General features: G+C 64.0%; 1 protein-coding gene across 2 annotated transcripts; it reads right to left on the bottom strand.

The window, feature by feature from the left end:
* Positions 1–7003: 7003 nt before the first annotated feature.
* On the bottom strand, positions 7004–13574 carry LOC121167185 (GDP-fucose protein O-fucosyltransferase 2). 2 transcript variants are annotated; one of them, XM_040996576.1, is made up of 9 exons: positions 13444–13574; positions 12740–12990; positions 11933–12077; positions 11192–11302; positions 9982–10048; positions 9357–9482; positions 8758–8938; positions 8510–8633; positions 7004–7756 (listed from the first exon to the last, which is right to left on the bottom strand). In XM_040996576.1, exons 1-9 carry the CDS (start codon positions 13572–13574, stop codon positions 7603–7605), a joined length of 1290 nt encoding a protein of 429 aa, XP_040852510.1. In that variant the 3' UTR covers positions 7004–7602. The 2 variants fall into 2 exon arrangements, 1 of the variants encoding a protein (XP_040852510.1); XR_005885564.1 differs by having other exon boundaries at positions 7670–7756; positions 8340–8633.
* Positions 13575–15281: the final 1707 nt, after the last annotated feature.

Genomic DNA, 15281 nt, shown 5'->3' with positions numbered 1-15281 from the left:
GAGGCCCGTCAGAACAGCCTTAGGTAAGGGCCCTTCCGAGCTGCCACCGCTGCCTGGGACTCCACTCACGGTCACGGGAAGGGATCCTGAGGTGTCAACTTGCTCAATTTCAGAGACAGACGATCTTCCACGCCCTGGTTCACTCCCGGAGCCTGCACTGGCCAAGGCTGAGGCCAGGCTGGGGCAGGAGCTGTGACTGCAGGGGCCCTCCTGCGGTCCACGCCACTGGCCCCTCACGCACACGTACAGTGGGGCGTGCCTCCTGCATGCTCCAGGATTAGTGCCGGGGTGCGGATTGCGTGGGCCGGTTACCCTCAGGCTAGAGTCCTTCCTCAGAGCCCTCAGTGCCTCGTCACACATCGACGTATTCTGTAACTCATTTCTGTGATTCTTAATGTCGCTGGTGAACCACACAGATGCTTTGATCTTCCCCGAGGAAGCAGGTCCAGCCCAGGTCACCGGCTTTCCCAGAGGAGCAGGGCGCCCGGGGACTGCAGTGGACCAGGCGTGGGGCTTCCAGGGAGACGCATCTGGCCAACAGGCTGGTGACAACCTTTCATCAGAAAGTGCTAAATTGGCAAAAATATAAAGATCACATTTCGAAGCCTGCTCTGAGGTGAGCTGGGAGAGGAGGGACAGTGGCCGTCGGGAGGATGGGGGCTGCAGAGCACAAGGCTGGCCCTCAGAACCAGGGCTTGCTTTTTTCATCTTTCTTTCTTCATCATTTAAACACTTTTCATTTGGAAGTTCAGGCCTGAGGCTCAAGCCTGGCATGGGGGCTGTGGATTACCCGAGGGAAGGGGGCTTGGGCATGTGTGCAGTGGGAACTGCAAAGGGTGTACTTTACAGGTGTGGAAGGGCTTCTGGGGGTTCCACGGATCAGGCCACTGCACTCACAGGTGTACTACAGGGCTGAGACGGGGTGGCTTGGAGGAGGGAACCAGAGGGTACATCTGGGTCAGACCCGGATACCCAACCATGAGGGAGATCTGGACTGGGCTAAATAGGACCACCTGCCCCCCATTAACACACACAAAAGTGAAGGCCAGGGCCTCTGGGGGCCTCTGTGCCCACCAGTGAGTGGGAGTGGACCATGTGGGGCTGGGCCTCTGTGCCCACCAGCAAGTGGACCATGTGGGGCTGGGGGCCTCTGTACCCACCGGTGAGTATTGGGACAGGGCGTGGACCATGTGGGGCTGGGCCTCTGTGCCCACCAGTGAGTGGGAGTGGACCATGTGGGGCTGGGCCTCTGCGCCCACCAGTGAGTGTTGGGACAGGGAGTGGAGCCATGTGGGGCTGGGCCATGACACCAACCAGTGACAAGAGAACCAGGTCTGGGCAGATTCTGTAAGTAGATATGTGGGCTGAGCCCTCTAGGCCCGGGTGTAAGTCAGGTCCGACTAGACCGTGGTACCCCCTGGAAGTGTGGGAATGAGCCTGGTAGGGAAACTGTGGTCAGTCTTCTGCTCGGCTACAGCTTCCACTGGTGAGTGTGAGAGCCAGGGCTGGGGGTGGGCCAGGCACCCTGGGCGTGCACAAGCACCAGCTGGGGTACAGCAGGGGCATGCAGGCATGCACAGGAACTGGGGCTGGGGGTGGCCCCGACCAGGCTACGGTGCCCCTGCTGTGCACAAGAGCCAGGTCCATGGCAGGCCGTGTCAGGTCACTCTGCAGCACCCACTAGTCTGCTTGGAAGAGGGGGCTGTGGGTGGAACTGAGCAGGCAGCTGCACTCACCAGTGTGTACCGACCCACGCCAGAGCGAGGGCTCAGGTCACCCCAGGTGAGGTTTCTAGAAAAACTCTCTACCCTGGAGCAACGAAATCAAAACCACTCAAGTAACGCCCTCAGAGCACTTCCCCACACCAGGGTCCCTAAGATGACAGCAAATGGCCATCCCTTTTCCTGGGTGCTCATGAAATTTGGCAACAAGGAGCCAAGTTCACCTTCGCGCCGTCCCCTGGATATAAGAGGGAAAGTTATGAACATTTGCCCCATCCTCCATCCTCCGTGCCTCTATCTCCCCACCCTAACTGGTGGCCCACACAGGCACATATACTTGTCAACTTCACAAACAGCATTATACACAGAGCAGGGTAGGCGGTAATGTCTCCCACCACTGGCCCACTCTGCAGATGGCTGCATGGCCAGATGCCCCATGTGGATGCTGGACTTCAGCCCTGGGGCCAGCCCTGGCTGCTTCCTGGGGCACCAGCAGGGAGCTGGGGGGTGAAAGCCACTGCCCGCTGGGAGACACCAGCCTCAGGCCGAGTGATTTCGAGCCTTAACCAGCTCAGCACCGAGTGAAACCCTGACGGAGCTGACGGCCGGCGAGGGGCTGGGATCTGACCCAGGTCACCTGCACTCAGGGGACGGGGCAAGCGGAGAGCAGAAGTCACCCCCCCAACACGTTTACACCAGCAAGTGTCCCAACACCAACGTGTATAGTGGCAGAATCAGAACTTGGACCGAGCCCCGGCTCACACTTGTCAAGACCAGCAGGGCAACAAAATTTTGCTGTCATCTCTGACACACATGACTCAGACCACATCTACGAGGCTGCAGCACGGGAAACGCTGGCACAGACGCCGACAGACACCATGAATAGCTGCAGCGTGTGGGCCCGAAGCAGGCGCCACAGCACAGACAGGCCACGGCTGTGGTCTGTGTCCATGTGGGCACTGGTTCTGATCCCGCTTCTCCACTCTGGCTGCAGCCGACGCACCTGACGGCATGGCAGGCCAGGCCTTTTGGGTGGAAGATCTCAATGAGTTGTCAAGTAACTGACTATTTTAAAAAATGCCAACTCTTGCCTGCAGTGTTTCGGTGCCAAGGATGGAACTGTGGGCAGGACAGATACAGGGACCTGCAGGGGGTGTTGGGAGCAAGCAGGAGGAAGAGAAGTCTGCTTTGGGAAGCCGGCCTCGGAGCACCGTGGGGAGCCCCAGGGAAGAGGTGGCCCAGTGGATGTTGTCTGTGGTGTTGGCAGAGGACAGGCTGGGGCAGGCAAGTCCAGCGGCAACCTCCCCACACACACAGCTGGCCACTGACCATAGCCGGGGCACAGTGGGCCAGCACACCGCCCCTCCCTTGCAGCCCAGGGTTCTTCCCATGCAGGGAGGGGCCATGTGGACCCCAGTAGCTCCAAGCCTAGCAGGCAAGGGCTCTGGGTGTGAGTGAGCAGCAGGCAGGGTGCTGGCTAGAAAGAATGTGACCCAGAGCACATGGCTGTACCCAGAGAGGAGTCAGGTGGAGGGGCCTGGACTGGCACGGGCGGGGGGTGGAGGGGTTCAGCCCAGGCCCCAGAGCAAGGAGGCTGGGCTGGCAGTGGTGCCACAGCAGTTGTCCTCTGTCCCCTGGGCAAAGGTTCTGTTCAGGAGATGCCAGTTAATGGGAGCAGGGGGAGGAACAGGGAGCTGTGGTTGGGAGCCCCAGCACGTGTGGTGGCATTGTGTCACAGTGCCACACACTGTAGGGATGGCCATGGCTCACAGTCCCAGTGCCATTGCCCCACACCATGGGCTCTGCCAGGCTCTTGTGAGCCCTGGGCAGGAAGCACCTTGTAGGAGGTGGAGTGAACCTCCCAGACATGTGGCCCCTCATTTCACTAAGGACTCATGAAGCTTGGCCCTGTCAGACGGTGCCTCCAGATGGCACAGGGCACAGGGAAACCCTGCAGGGAGGGCTGTGTCCCCACTGTGCCCAGCACAGGGGCTCCGCGAGAATCCTGGGCAGAACTAACCTGCTGGGTCTGGGATGAGAGGAGCTGGGCAAGTTCTGCTCTGTGTGTCCCGAGGCCCCAGGACGAAGAAGACAGACTAAGGGGTGAGGTGTGACCTGAGGGCCTCACATGCCCTGCAGGCAGTGTCCCCCTGTAGCCCGGGCACCTTGGCATGGGGGAAGACCGCTTCTCATCAGGACTCCCCACCTGTCTGCATTGCGGACAGGAGGAGCCGTGGGTGCTGCCAGCATCCTCTTGCCCAGAGAAGCAGCCAAGGCTAGGTACAATGGGGGCCTTCAGTGCTGCCCAACCTTGGATGCCATGGGGCTGACTGAGCCATAGCTCAGAGGGCCGAGTGTCCACTCCTGGGGTGGTCGTGCACCATCCCTAAGATGGTCTGAGCCTGAGCCCATCCACCCTTGTCCTGGATGTGACCAGGAGGTTGTGGACACCGTGGGTGGGTGCAGAGGTAACACTTTCCACCCCATCCCTATATGAGAGTCTACGGTCAGCACCAAGGACAGCGCTGAACAGGGCCGGGGCCAGGGTGGGGGCGCTGACAGTGGAGCCTGTCCCACGCCAAGGCCAGGAAGGGGCACCCAGGGAGGGGGAACGGCCCCACCACCCCATACCATCACCTGGAGTTCACATCCCAGCTGCTCCACTTCCCTTCCGTGGGGCCTCCTCCGAGGGTTCTGCTCGACTGGTCTCAATAGTTCTGAAATGCTGCCGATCTCACGGACAAGGATGAGGAATCCTTCCAAGGACTCCCCGCTGACAGACCCCCCCAAAGTTTCCATTTGTCCAGGTATTCACTGCCACCTCTTGCCTGGGGTAGTTGACGGTTTGTTCTGTCCTCCATCCTGTTGTGGTACCAGGTGTCCTCTGCAGACTCCAGGGCACTGCCGTGTCTCCCATGTGCACCTGGCCATGCTGTCCACCGCTCCATCCGACCCTCCGAGAAGGCCCAGCTCTGACACATGCACCCCACGGTCAGAGCACGGCACCTGCAGTTCTCGCCATGGCTGGGATTCTGAGTCCAGCGGTTCAGCTGGGGCTCTCCACAAAAGCCTCACTGCAATAATCCCTACCTGACTTTGGCGTGCGTTCACTGCTACAGGTGCCGGCTCAGCCATCGCCCACAGCAGCCTACACACACACTAGTAGTCGCAATTGCTGGGTCAGTTCTGTTTCCAATTCCATTTCTTTTACTAACCAATGGATGCTGTGGTCCAGCCCAACCCTGCCCACCACTCACTCGGCCCTCACATTCACCAACAGGATCTATGAGCTAGTCAGGGCGACCCCTAATAGCCCCCACGGGGCCCAGTCCCGGCCCTGGTTCCTACGCTTGCCCGGTCTGTCCCACAGCTCATTCAACTCTGATACACATCGAAGCTGGGCTCCCGCAGGCCTGCCTGCCCGGCTCAGCCCGGAAGGCTCCAGCTCCACGTGGAGCCTAGGACAGGCCAAGCCTGAGACAGGCTGGCAGTGATGGCAGCTCGTCCGGTCCGGGACCCACAGAGAAAGCCAGCTGTGCTGCAGGAGTGACCCGGGACAGGCTCCCTCCCAGACTCCCACTGCACCTCCCTGTTGTCCGTGCTCAGGGGGTCACTGACCTCGCCTCGGGCATGGCAGAGACTCCCCAACCCTGGCCTCATAAGCCCAAAGCCGTGGTACGGGCCGCTGCCGGGTCACCCAGAAAGCAGGCTCCGCTGAGCACGGCCCCCCAAGCCCCAGTTCCTGAGGGGACGGAGGACATTCCTCATGGTGGGGAAAGATGACCAGGGGTAGATATTTCTACCCAAAAGCCTTCAGTGCAAAGTGACTCCAACATACTCCCATCCGAGTATCTTGCTCGTTGCATGCGCCAGGATCCCACATGGGTGCTGATTCTAATCCCAGCAGCTCCACTTCCCATCCAGCTCCCTGCCTGCGGCCTGGGAAAGCAGTTGAGGATGGCTCAAAGCCTTGGGACCTGTGCCCATGTGGGAGACCCGGAGGAGGCTCCTGGCTCCGGATGAGCTCAGCTCTGACTGCTGCGGTCACTTGGGGAGTGAACCAGCAGACGGAAGATCGTCCTCCTTCGCTCGGCAAATCTCTTCCCCCACCCAAAAAAACCCCAACAAAATTTTAAAAGATATTTATTTTTACTGGAAAGGCAAATATACGGAGGGAGAAAGATCTCTGGCTATCACTCGGCGCCGACGGCCAAGCCTGCCCGCAGCTGACCCCGCCGGAGGCTGCTGGCCGCTCAGCCCTGGCTCTGCCACCAGGGCCGTGCCATGACCAGGGCCGTGCCATGACCAGGGGCTGTGCCATGACTGGGGCCTTGCCATGACCAGGAGCCGCGGCCATAACCAGGGGCCGTGCCATGATAGGGGCTGTGCCATGACCAGGGGCCGTGGCATGACCAGGGCCGTGCCATGACTGGGGCCTTGCCATGACCAGGAGCTGCGGCCATAACCAGGGGCCGTGCCATGACCAGGGCCGTGCCATGACAGGGGCCATGGCCAAGGACGGGGCGCTGGGCCCACCAGACGTCCCTCCCCACACAGACGACCCCACGCACAGCCGCCGCCACCTCCCCTTCCCAAACTTCGCACTCACTTCCCGCAACAAACACCATCCTTCACCCCTTCTCCTCCGCGGGGCTGAGCACAGCCCTCAGGCCACAGAGCCTGCCCGCACCTCACCCGTGTCACCACCAACGTCCCCATGTCGGCAGTGCCCGCACCTCACCCGTGTCACCACCAACGTCCCCATGTCGGCAGTGCCCGCACCTCACCCGTGTCACCACCAACGTCCCCATGTCGGCAGTGCCCGCACCTCACTCGGTGTCACCACCAATGTCCCCATGTCGGCAGTGCCCGCACCTCATCCGGCGTCCCCACGTGGGCCCTGCCCACACCTGATGCCGGCATCACCACGCGGCGTGCCCACACCTGATGCCGGCGTCACCGTGCAGCGTGCCCACACCTGATGCCGGCGTCACCGCGCAGCGTGCCCACGCAGCGTGCCCACACCTGATGCCGGCGTCACCGCGCAGCGTGCCCACGCAGGCCCTGCTGCACCTCTCCCGCATCCCTCACAGTGTCCACGCCCGTGTCCCTCCTGCCTTCTCAGTGTGGGTCCCGGGGCCCCGCGAGAGGCTTCGGGGTCACGTCCAGTCCGGGAGCCTCGTGGGAACGTGACCCGGAGGCCACGGGCCACCCGCCCCAGGAACTCAGCCACCCTGGCCGCTCCCTCCCCTGCTGGCCACGCCGAGGAAAAGCACGCGTTCTGGCTTTCTAGAAAATTTATCGTTTGGATATACAAATGGAGACAGAATAAATACGTCATTATTTACCAGCACAGCTTTGAGCGACGTGTCCCTTGTCACCAAGGGACGGTGGGCAGGTCACCCTGGCGGGTGGGCAGAGCCCCAAGCGCCCACAGGGCCACAGGTCACTGCCACACGGTGGGTCAGGAGGGCACCCTGAGCCCAAGCACCTGCCCAGTACGGGCGCCGCCAGGAGCTGCTTAGAGGCGAGGCTCCCACGGGGACGGCGAGATGCGGAAAACCACGTGTGAACCTGTGGACCCGCAGCGTCCAGTCCCGAGCCTCCCGGGCGCTGGGTGGCAAGGGGCTCACCCGGGCCTGGAGCAGGCAGGCTCAGCTGGGGCCGGACACAGGACACTCTCCCGTCCACTCTGCCATGCCCCGTCCTTGTAGAGCTCCAGCTCCTCCCAGTGAGGCCTCCGCACACACGGCCCACGCCCACCCTCTTGGGGGGGACACGGCGGCCGCTGGCAATACACCTGTGGCACCCCAACGCCCGTGGCCGAGCCCTGCAGGCGGGGGCCAGCAGGGCCTGTCCCGCGCTGACCAGGGCTGGTAGCTCAGTAGGTGATCTTCCAGTGGGTGGGCTGCTCGCACGCCTTCTCCTTGTCGCCGCAGAACCTGTTATAGGTTGTCCTGGGGTCCAAGCCCAAGATCTCTCTCTCTTCGTGAATCCGGAAAGAAAACGTGGAGACCGACGTGCCGATAAAAAACCTGAGGCACACGGAGGTGGCAGGTCACGCAGGGCAGCGGGCATGCTCCCAGGGCCCTCACAGCTCCCGCACTGGCCCAGTGTCCTCGGGCTCCCCGGCCTCCTCCCCATCATGCCCTGCAGGACCCTGGGCACCAGGGCCACTGCCCATCCCCCTGCAGTGCCATGTGTGGGTCTCACTCGAGGACACCCAGGACCCAGTCCAAGAGCCGGCACCAGAGCAGGTGTGGGCTGGAGCAGGGCTGTGGGGTGAGGCCACAGGGGCCCCACTGCCAGGCTGGATCCTCCCAGAAGCCGGCCCTGGGTATGCCAACTGTGCTTGTTACAGAACAGAAGAGGATCCTGGGAGGACGGCTCAGGATGGCAGCAAGTGGCTGGGCAAGGCATTACCTCTCCACAGAGGACGCTGGCCTGAGACCCAAGCGGGAAGCCAACTCCTGGCAGGGGACTCTGACGGAGGCCAAGGCCAGGGAGTGGTCCCTGCACACACCCTACCCACTCTGGCGTGCGAGCAGACCCACTGGTCAGTGATGGCCGCCCCGCCCACTCTGAGCACCAGTGCCCAGGGCCCGTGGCGGGCAGTACCTGGCATGCGAGCAGACCCACTGGTCAGTGATGGCCGCCCCGCCCACTCTGAGCACCAGTGCCCAGGGCCCGTGGCGGGCAGTACCTGGCGTGCGAGCAGACCCACTGGTCAGTGATGGCCGCCCCGCCCACTCTGAGCACCAGTGCCCAGGGCCCGTGGCGGGCAGTACCTGGCGTGCGAGCAGACCCACTGGTCAATGATGGCCGCCCCGCCGTCCTTGTAGAGCTCCAGCTCCTCCCAGGTGGGCTCGAACCGCACCGCCTCGGGCACCAGTCTCTTCAATTCCTCGTACTCTGCACGGCAGGAGAGCCCGCTGGATGGCGTGGTCCAGGCGCCCCTGCCCACCCTACAGATGCCGGCCAGCAGCCAGCCACACTGCTCTGCCCCAACAAGCCACAGGCACGCCGAGCTCCGTACCAGCTCTGACAGCATCTGTGGCCACGAACACCCTGTCCAGCCGGTGCGTCTTCATGAGGCTGCGGATCTTCCTTGCGGCCCCTTCCAAGCTGGGCACGTCCTCCCTGTGCCCCCAGATGAAGTCCTTCCTCCTGAGATGGACGCCCAGGTACGGGCCCCCGAGGGACGAGCCCAGCGTGACCTGCAAGAGGAGCCGCGCGGGGTCAGTGGACAGGCTGGGGCCGGGGGTGCCCGGTCCTGCAGCAGCCATGCAGCGAGGGTGGAGGACCCCAAGGAGCCCTGGCGTGGGGGCATCTCAGGCACAGGGCGCACGACCCCGCAGGTGTGGGATCTGAGGACCACAGTGTGGGAGACACCGACTGCGTGGGAAGCACACTGCTCACTCCTTCCTCCGGGCAGAGGCCAAGCACGCAGCTGCACCTCAGCCTGGGCAGTGCCCTTCCCCAACAGCCCCAGGCAGGGACACATCTGTTCTTCGTGGAGCTCGTGAGGATGAACGTGGAGGGACGGGGCCACGCGGAGCCCGTCAGAGGAAAGCAGGCTGGGGTGCTGACCAGAGGCCCGTCCAGCTCTGGCCCTGCTGGCTCCAGGCTACCTACCTTCATCTTGGTCCAGTCCTCCTGGAAGGGGGTCCTGTCCGCGTCGTCGGTGGAGTTGAGGTGTCTGCTCCTGAACTCGTCAGCCACCGCCCGCAGGTGCTTGGCAAACACCATGCTACGCCGGGTCTGTGGGGACAGCACAGCTGATGGCCGACCTGGTCACCCCGGCCCAGGCTGGGTGAAACTCGCCGGAAAGGTCGCAGAGCCCAGGCTGGGTCCCTGCAGGCCGCTGGACAACGTGCCCCCGACCAGCACCATGCGGGTCCTGCCTGAGCACGCGAGTCTGGCACTTCCCTGCGTTCTCACTGCGGACCCCGCACCATGCAATGCAGGCCCCACCTCTGCACGGGTGTGGGGGGCAGCTGGTCCTGTGACCGCCTCCATTCCGGGCACCAGGGGCTTCTGGTCGCGCAGGCTTCCCCCAGGACAGAAGGAGCAAGTGCACCATCTCAGGGCCCAGGGCCACCAGCGAGAGCCCGGGGCAAGCTCCCGCACAGTGGGCAGGAGGATGAGGCGGGGCCGAGCCCGAGCCCACGCTGATACCCCAGGCAGGAGCTGTGTGTTGGGAGGGCATCGGCCAGCCTCTGACCGGGTGCTCCGGGTCCCTCTCGCCCACGGCACTCACGTCCCAGTAGTCCTTCCCTCCGTAGTGGTCATGCAGCAGGTTTTCAGCTCTGTCCAGCATCACCGACCTGGGACAGAAAGCAAGCCACGGTCGCTGCTTGAAGCCAAACAGGAAGTGCTGTCTCTAGGAGTGAAAGTGAGGGAACCCTGGCCCGGGCAAATGCCCAGGACCCAGCAGGTGCCCAGGGCAAGTTATGGAGGTTCCTAGGGGTCACACAGTCTGCCCTGCCCCAGGAAGGAACAGCAAAGAGCAGGACATGGAACAGGATTAGCAAACGGAGCCACAGACACACGGCCGCCGTGGAGGATCAGCCACGGTCAGACACACGGCCGCCGTGGAGGACCAGCCACGGTCAGACACATGGACACCGTGGAGGCTCAGCCACGGTCAGACACGGACACCACGGAGGACCAGCCATGGTCAGACACAGACACCATGGAGGACCAGTCACGGTCAGACACACGGACGCCGTGGAGGTCCAGCCATGGTCACGTACACAGGATACTATGGAGGACCAGCCACGGTCAGACACACGTGGATGCCGTGGAGGACGCAGCAAGGTGAGACCTCGAACACCCAGACTAGGACGGGGGTTCCCTGAAGCCTGAGAGACTCTCCCCGGGTGGGCAGGGTCAATGCTGGGATGGGCTCACTGCCATTCCCATGGGCCCACGGGAGGAAGGGAACCCCGGGTGACTGCACAGCCACAGCAGTGACAGCAAGGCCATGCTGGGATAGGGCTGGGTCCTGGGGGTGTCCTGACCTGAGGACACCCTCACACCTGGCACTGGGACACTGGGGAAAATCACATGAAGGGACCAAAAGGGCTGATGACCTCAAAATCCAACAGTCCCAGCGGGTCCCAGGAAGCCCACCCTCCAACGTGTCCTCTTGCTGGACTCCCCACCCCATCCCCCAGCAGCGGAGACTGGCAGGCCCCACACTGCATGTACAGGGCTGGGAGAGGGCCGGGGAGAGGCCACAGTGGACCTGCTGTGCACCTGCAGCCAGACCACAGGCCCAGACAGGCAGGACGCCCACCTGAACACGGCCACCCAGGCCCCAGGGTCAGACAGCCCTCCCATTCCCCCTCTCACTGCTCAGAGAGGCCCTGGGCTGGGCCTTCCCCTAGCAGGCAGCCTCCTCCCACCGTGGACACGTGGGAGCTGAGCCTGAGGTCCAAGGGAGGGCACTTGGCCTGGGCACTCACCGGGCAGAAGTGTTCCGCAGCAGCACCGGTGCCATGATCGAGGCGGAGCCCTGGACTGACAGGCATGAGACGTTCAACCCCCTGGTTTCCTCGTAGCCCCAGAACCAGCCTCTGCAAAATAAAGCCAACAGCCCCCTTGGTCCATCTGCACCGGTGAGAGGATGCACGCATGTCCCAGCCCTACGCTCAGCTCAGGGAGAGCTGCACCATGGCACACACGGCCATAGCCACACGTCTGGGGCAGGCAGAGCAGCAGCGGGCTGGGCAGCCTCCTGGGCCACCATCATCCCAGCACATCCCATCTAGTTCCTGTCAAGAACAGCCTGGCAAGGTGTCCGGGCCATCCCCAGGGGAGGCTTGAATGGTGCTCCACGCCTCTGCGGGTCAGCCTCAGGAGGCCCTGGGCACCACGGGGGGACTCATAACCCAGGAAACCCTGGGTACTACGTGGGGTTCCGTGACCTAGGGCACCATATGGGGTTCCGTGGCCCAGGAGGCCCTGGGCACCACATGGAGATCAGGACCCTGGGCACCTCGTGGGGACCTGTGACCGTGTGTCTCTGAACGTCTGGATGATAGCAGACCTCAGGGCTCTGCACACAACACTGCTGGGAGTGGCCGCTGCAGGAGCGCTCCTCCGGCCAGCCTGGCTTCAGGTGGCCATTCCCACTGGGGCTGCCGTGAACACGGTGCCTGGCTGGGCAAGCACACGGGCGCCCCGTCCTCCCGGCACGTGCACACCTGTAGTACTCGTGCTTGTCCTGCGAGTACAGCAGCGGGTCCAGGCACGGCCGCGGGTCAACCTTCTCCTCCCACGCGCCCTCCTTCCAGCCCTCGGCGTAGCCCTGCAGCACGTAGACCTGGTCGATGAAGGGCCCGCCAGACTCTGAAAGAGATGGGAGACACGCAATGGTGCAGGCGCCACGGGCACAGAGGGCTTCCTCGTGCCCAGAGCGGAGCAGTGGGCAGAGCCTGGGGACTCCTCCAGGGCCCGCTGCTGTCCTCCTGGCCTGGCCTCACTATGGGCAGGGTCTGTCTGCTGTCCCTCCCTCCCTCCTGTTCCTGCAGGCCCCTCCCTTCCCCATCACTGTCCAGGGCCTGGCAGTTCAGGTTCTGCCCCTACTGGAGCAGGAGCCAGGAGCAGGGTCTGCCGTCCCCTGGCCCCCTTTTTGCCCACACCCAGGTGGTCAGAGATGGTCTGGGCAGGGCCCACAGGACAGATGCATGGCATGACTAATTGGGGAGACTCCTGGCCCAGCTACCTGCTCTCAGCGTCCAGGGCGGCCAGCCACACTGCAGGGCGCACTCAGAGCTACCGAGGGGCGCTGACTCAGGAGGGGGTGAGGGCACACCCGCCCCAGCCAGCTCAAGGAATGGGCTCGCATGCCCCCAGGCACAGAGGCCTGGCCAGTCCCTGGCACACCAAGGAGAGCCAACCCAGGCAGGAAACCGGGGGCCTGGTCTGGAACCAGCGGCGAAGTCTCAGGGTCCCCCATTAGCTCCGTGGCGGGAGGGCTGACCGTGGGCCCCAGGGCGCAGCTCGCCCACCTGCGATGAACTGCTCGTACTCGATGACCGGGATGTTCCTGTTGAGGCTGGGCACGTCGAAGAAGTCGGCCCAGGGGATGCGAACCTGGCGGATGTCCGGGCTCTGCCAGTGGTAGAGGCGGCCCCACGGGGGCAGGACCAGCACCCAGTCCTCACTCTTGAGCAGCGTCTTGAGCAGCGAGGCCACGCGGATGTAGACATCACGGCGCAGGTTGAAGCCCTCCGGAGGATTGACATCATACAGCAGGTACCTGGGGTGGGGGTGTGCGCTCAGCGGGCAGCCCTGGGCACGACGCTCCTGGCACCCACATCCTCTCCCGGGGCGCAACCTCTCCAGAGGCGCAGACACTCCCGGGGCGCGTCCTCTCCCGGGGCGCAGGCACTCCGGGGGCACAGGCACTCCGGGGGCGCAGGCACTCCGGGGGCACAGGTATCCTCTTCCGGGGCACAGGCTCTCCCGGGGCGCAGACTCTTCTGAGGCACAGGTTCTCCCGGGGCGCAGGATCTCCTGTGGCGCATCCTCTTCTCGGTTGCCGGCGCTCCCGGGGCCCAGCGGGTGCTCAGGTCCTCGGGGCCTGCTGGGGGGCCTCCCACGCCCAGCCCAGCGGCACACAGACCTCCCGCACCCACACGACACCCTGGCTCCAATCGCTCCCCCTGGGGTCCCTGCCTGTGCCCACCCCCGGTGGACGCCGCTCGCTCACCGCCTGCGCGCCGCCGCCCCCGACAGGAGGTCGGCCGCCGACTGGCCGGGCCAGAACTCCTCGCCCGAAGCCGCGCCGCGCGGCGTCCACGCCGCCCCGAGGAGCAACCACAACACGCCCAGCGCCGCCATGGCCCCGGCGGCCACGCACTTCCCGTCGCCGCGGCCCGCCCCGGAAGCGCGCGTCGGCCGTCGCCAGGGCAACGCGCCCGCGGCCGTGACCTGGGCCCGGGTCCTGCGGAGGGCGCACGATCGCGCGAGGACAGGGTGGCCACGGCTCGCAGCTCGGGGCGCGGACCAGGGCCGTGGTCAGCCTCCGTGGGAGCCGGCCCGGCCTGCCGAGGGCCCAGGGCCGTGGGGTCCAGGACTCCATGGCCACCCCTGGAAACCAGGCCTGGCCCTGGCCGCTCCCACACAGCCCCACACTCAGGGCTGGGGGGCCTTCAGGGAAAGCAAAGCCCACCCCTCCCCTGGGGCAGGGAGCTCCCGGCCGAGGACACCCACGTCCTCCGCCCTGCACAGGGTCCCTCCCGGCCAGGAGCCCACAGCCGGACAGTTACGTGGGGTCCCTCTCTACGGGGAAAAATCCACCCGTGGCGGTCACAGGCGGTCCACATGGCCACGCAGTGGACAGGTGCTCCCCTAAGAAGATTTGAGGACCTTCTGCCCAGCACCCCGATTTTAAAGACAGCCTCCACGGTGGAGGGGCAGTGCAGTGTCATCCCTGTAGGACACTGGTTCGTGTCCTGGCCGCTCCACTTGCAATCCAGCCTGTGGCCTGGGAAAGCAGTGGAGGACGGCCCAGAGTCTTGGGACCCTGCGCCCACGTGGCCGACCCAGAAGAGCTCCTGGCTCCTGGCTGCAGATCGGCTCAGCTCTGGGTGCGACCATCCAGGCCTGCTGAGGTCTTGATCACACCTTCAGGGGTGCGGCACCAGCATCGCCCACCCATTCTAATTGATTAAGAGACCACCAATGGGGAATATCTTACCTGTAGGTTCCTGCCCAACAAGGAGGGGTCAGGTTTAAAATCCCAAGACCCTTCCTGGAACTTTGGGGTCGCTGTCCCTTCTTTGAGAGGCACCCCACCTCCCCCCTTTCGGGAGGTGCCTTCCCCCGCCCTCTCCCTTCACTGCTCACCCGGACCTTTCGCAAAGAAACGGTTCTGTCTGCACCGGATTCCTGGATTTTCCTTTCTGTTTTTGAGCCTGGGAGTCCCTTCCCCGTTTTCCACCCTGTTTCTATTCTAAGTGGAGGAAAGAGCCCACCAGGCTGTTCTGGTAACCCTGGGCACCACTGTGGCCATTGGAGAGTGAACCAGGGCCTGGACAATCTCTCTCTGTCCCTCTCACATACATACGAGCAGAAGGGGCCGCGGAGTACCCTAAGCCAGACGTTGGAGCTCAGCAGAGGTACCCTGGACACCCCGGGGCCCAGCCCGGGCCCAGTCTCTGCCTCTGGTTGCGGTGGCCCCAGCTGGACCCTCTCCTGACCACCGCTCCCAGGAGGACCCGGGGACCCGGCAGCGCCAGCACAGGACCCACGCTCTGGCTCCAGTTCAGGACACATGAGATCCGCTGCAGATGTGGCCTGCCCTGGCTCAGACCCCGGACCCTCCCCTGCCGGCAGTAGGCGCTGGCAGCACTGCGGCCTCTCAGGTCTGGGTGCCCTCACTTCCTTCACTGGGGTGTATAGGGAGTGGGGAAGGAGAGGGGCCTTTCAGGCACAGCCTGGGCAAATGTGGGGAGTCTCCATCAGAGTAGAGGGTCTGCAGTCTGTCCCCCAGGGCCTGTGCCCAGCTGGAGCTGGCTCCTGGACAGCAGAGGCCACCAGCCACAA

Source organism: Ochotona curzoniae, unplaced genomic scaffold (genome assembly GCF_017591425.1).
Source record: "Ochotona curzoniae isolate NIBS_2020 unplaced genomic scaffold, NIBS_Ocur_1.0 patch345, whole genome shotgun sequence".
NCBI lineage: Eukaryota > Metazoa > Chordata > Mammalia > Lagomorpha > Ochotonidae > Ochotona > Ochotona curzoniae.
Note: the sequence above shows the minus strand (reverse complement) of the source record. Positions and strands in the feature narration are given on the sequence as shown.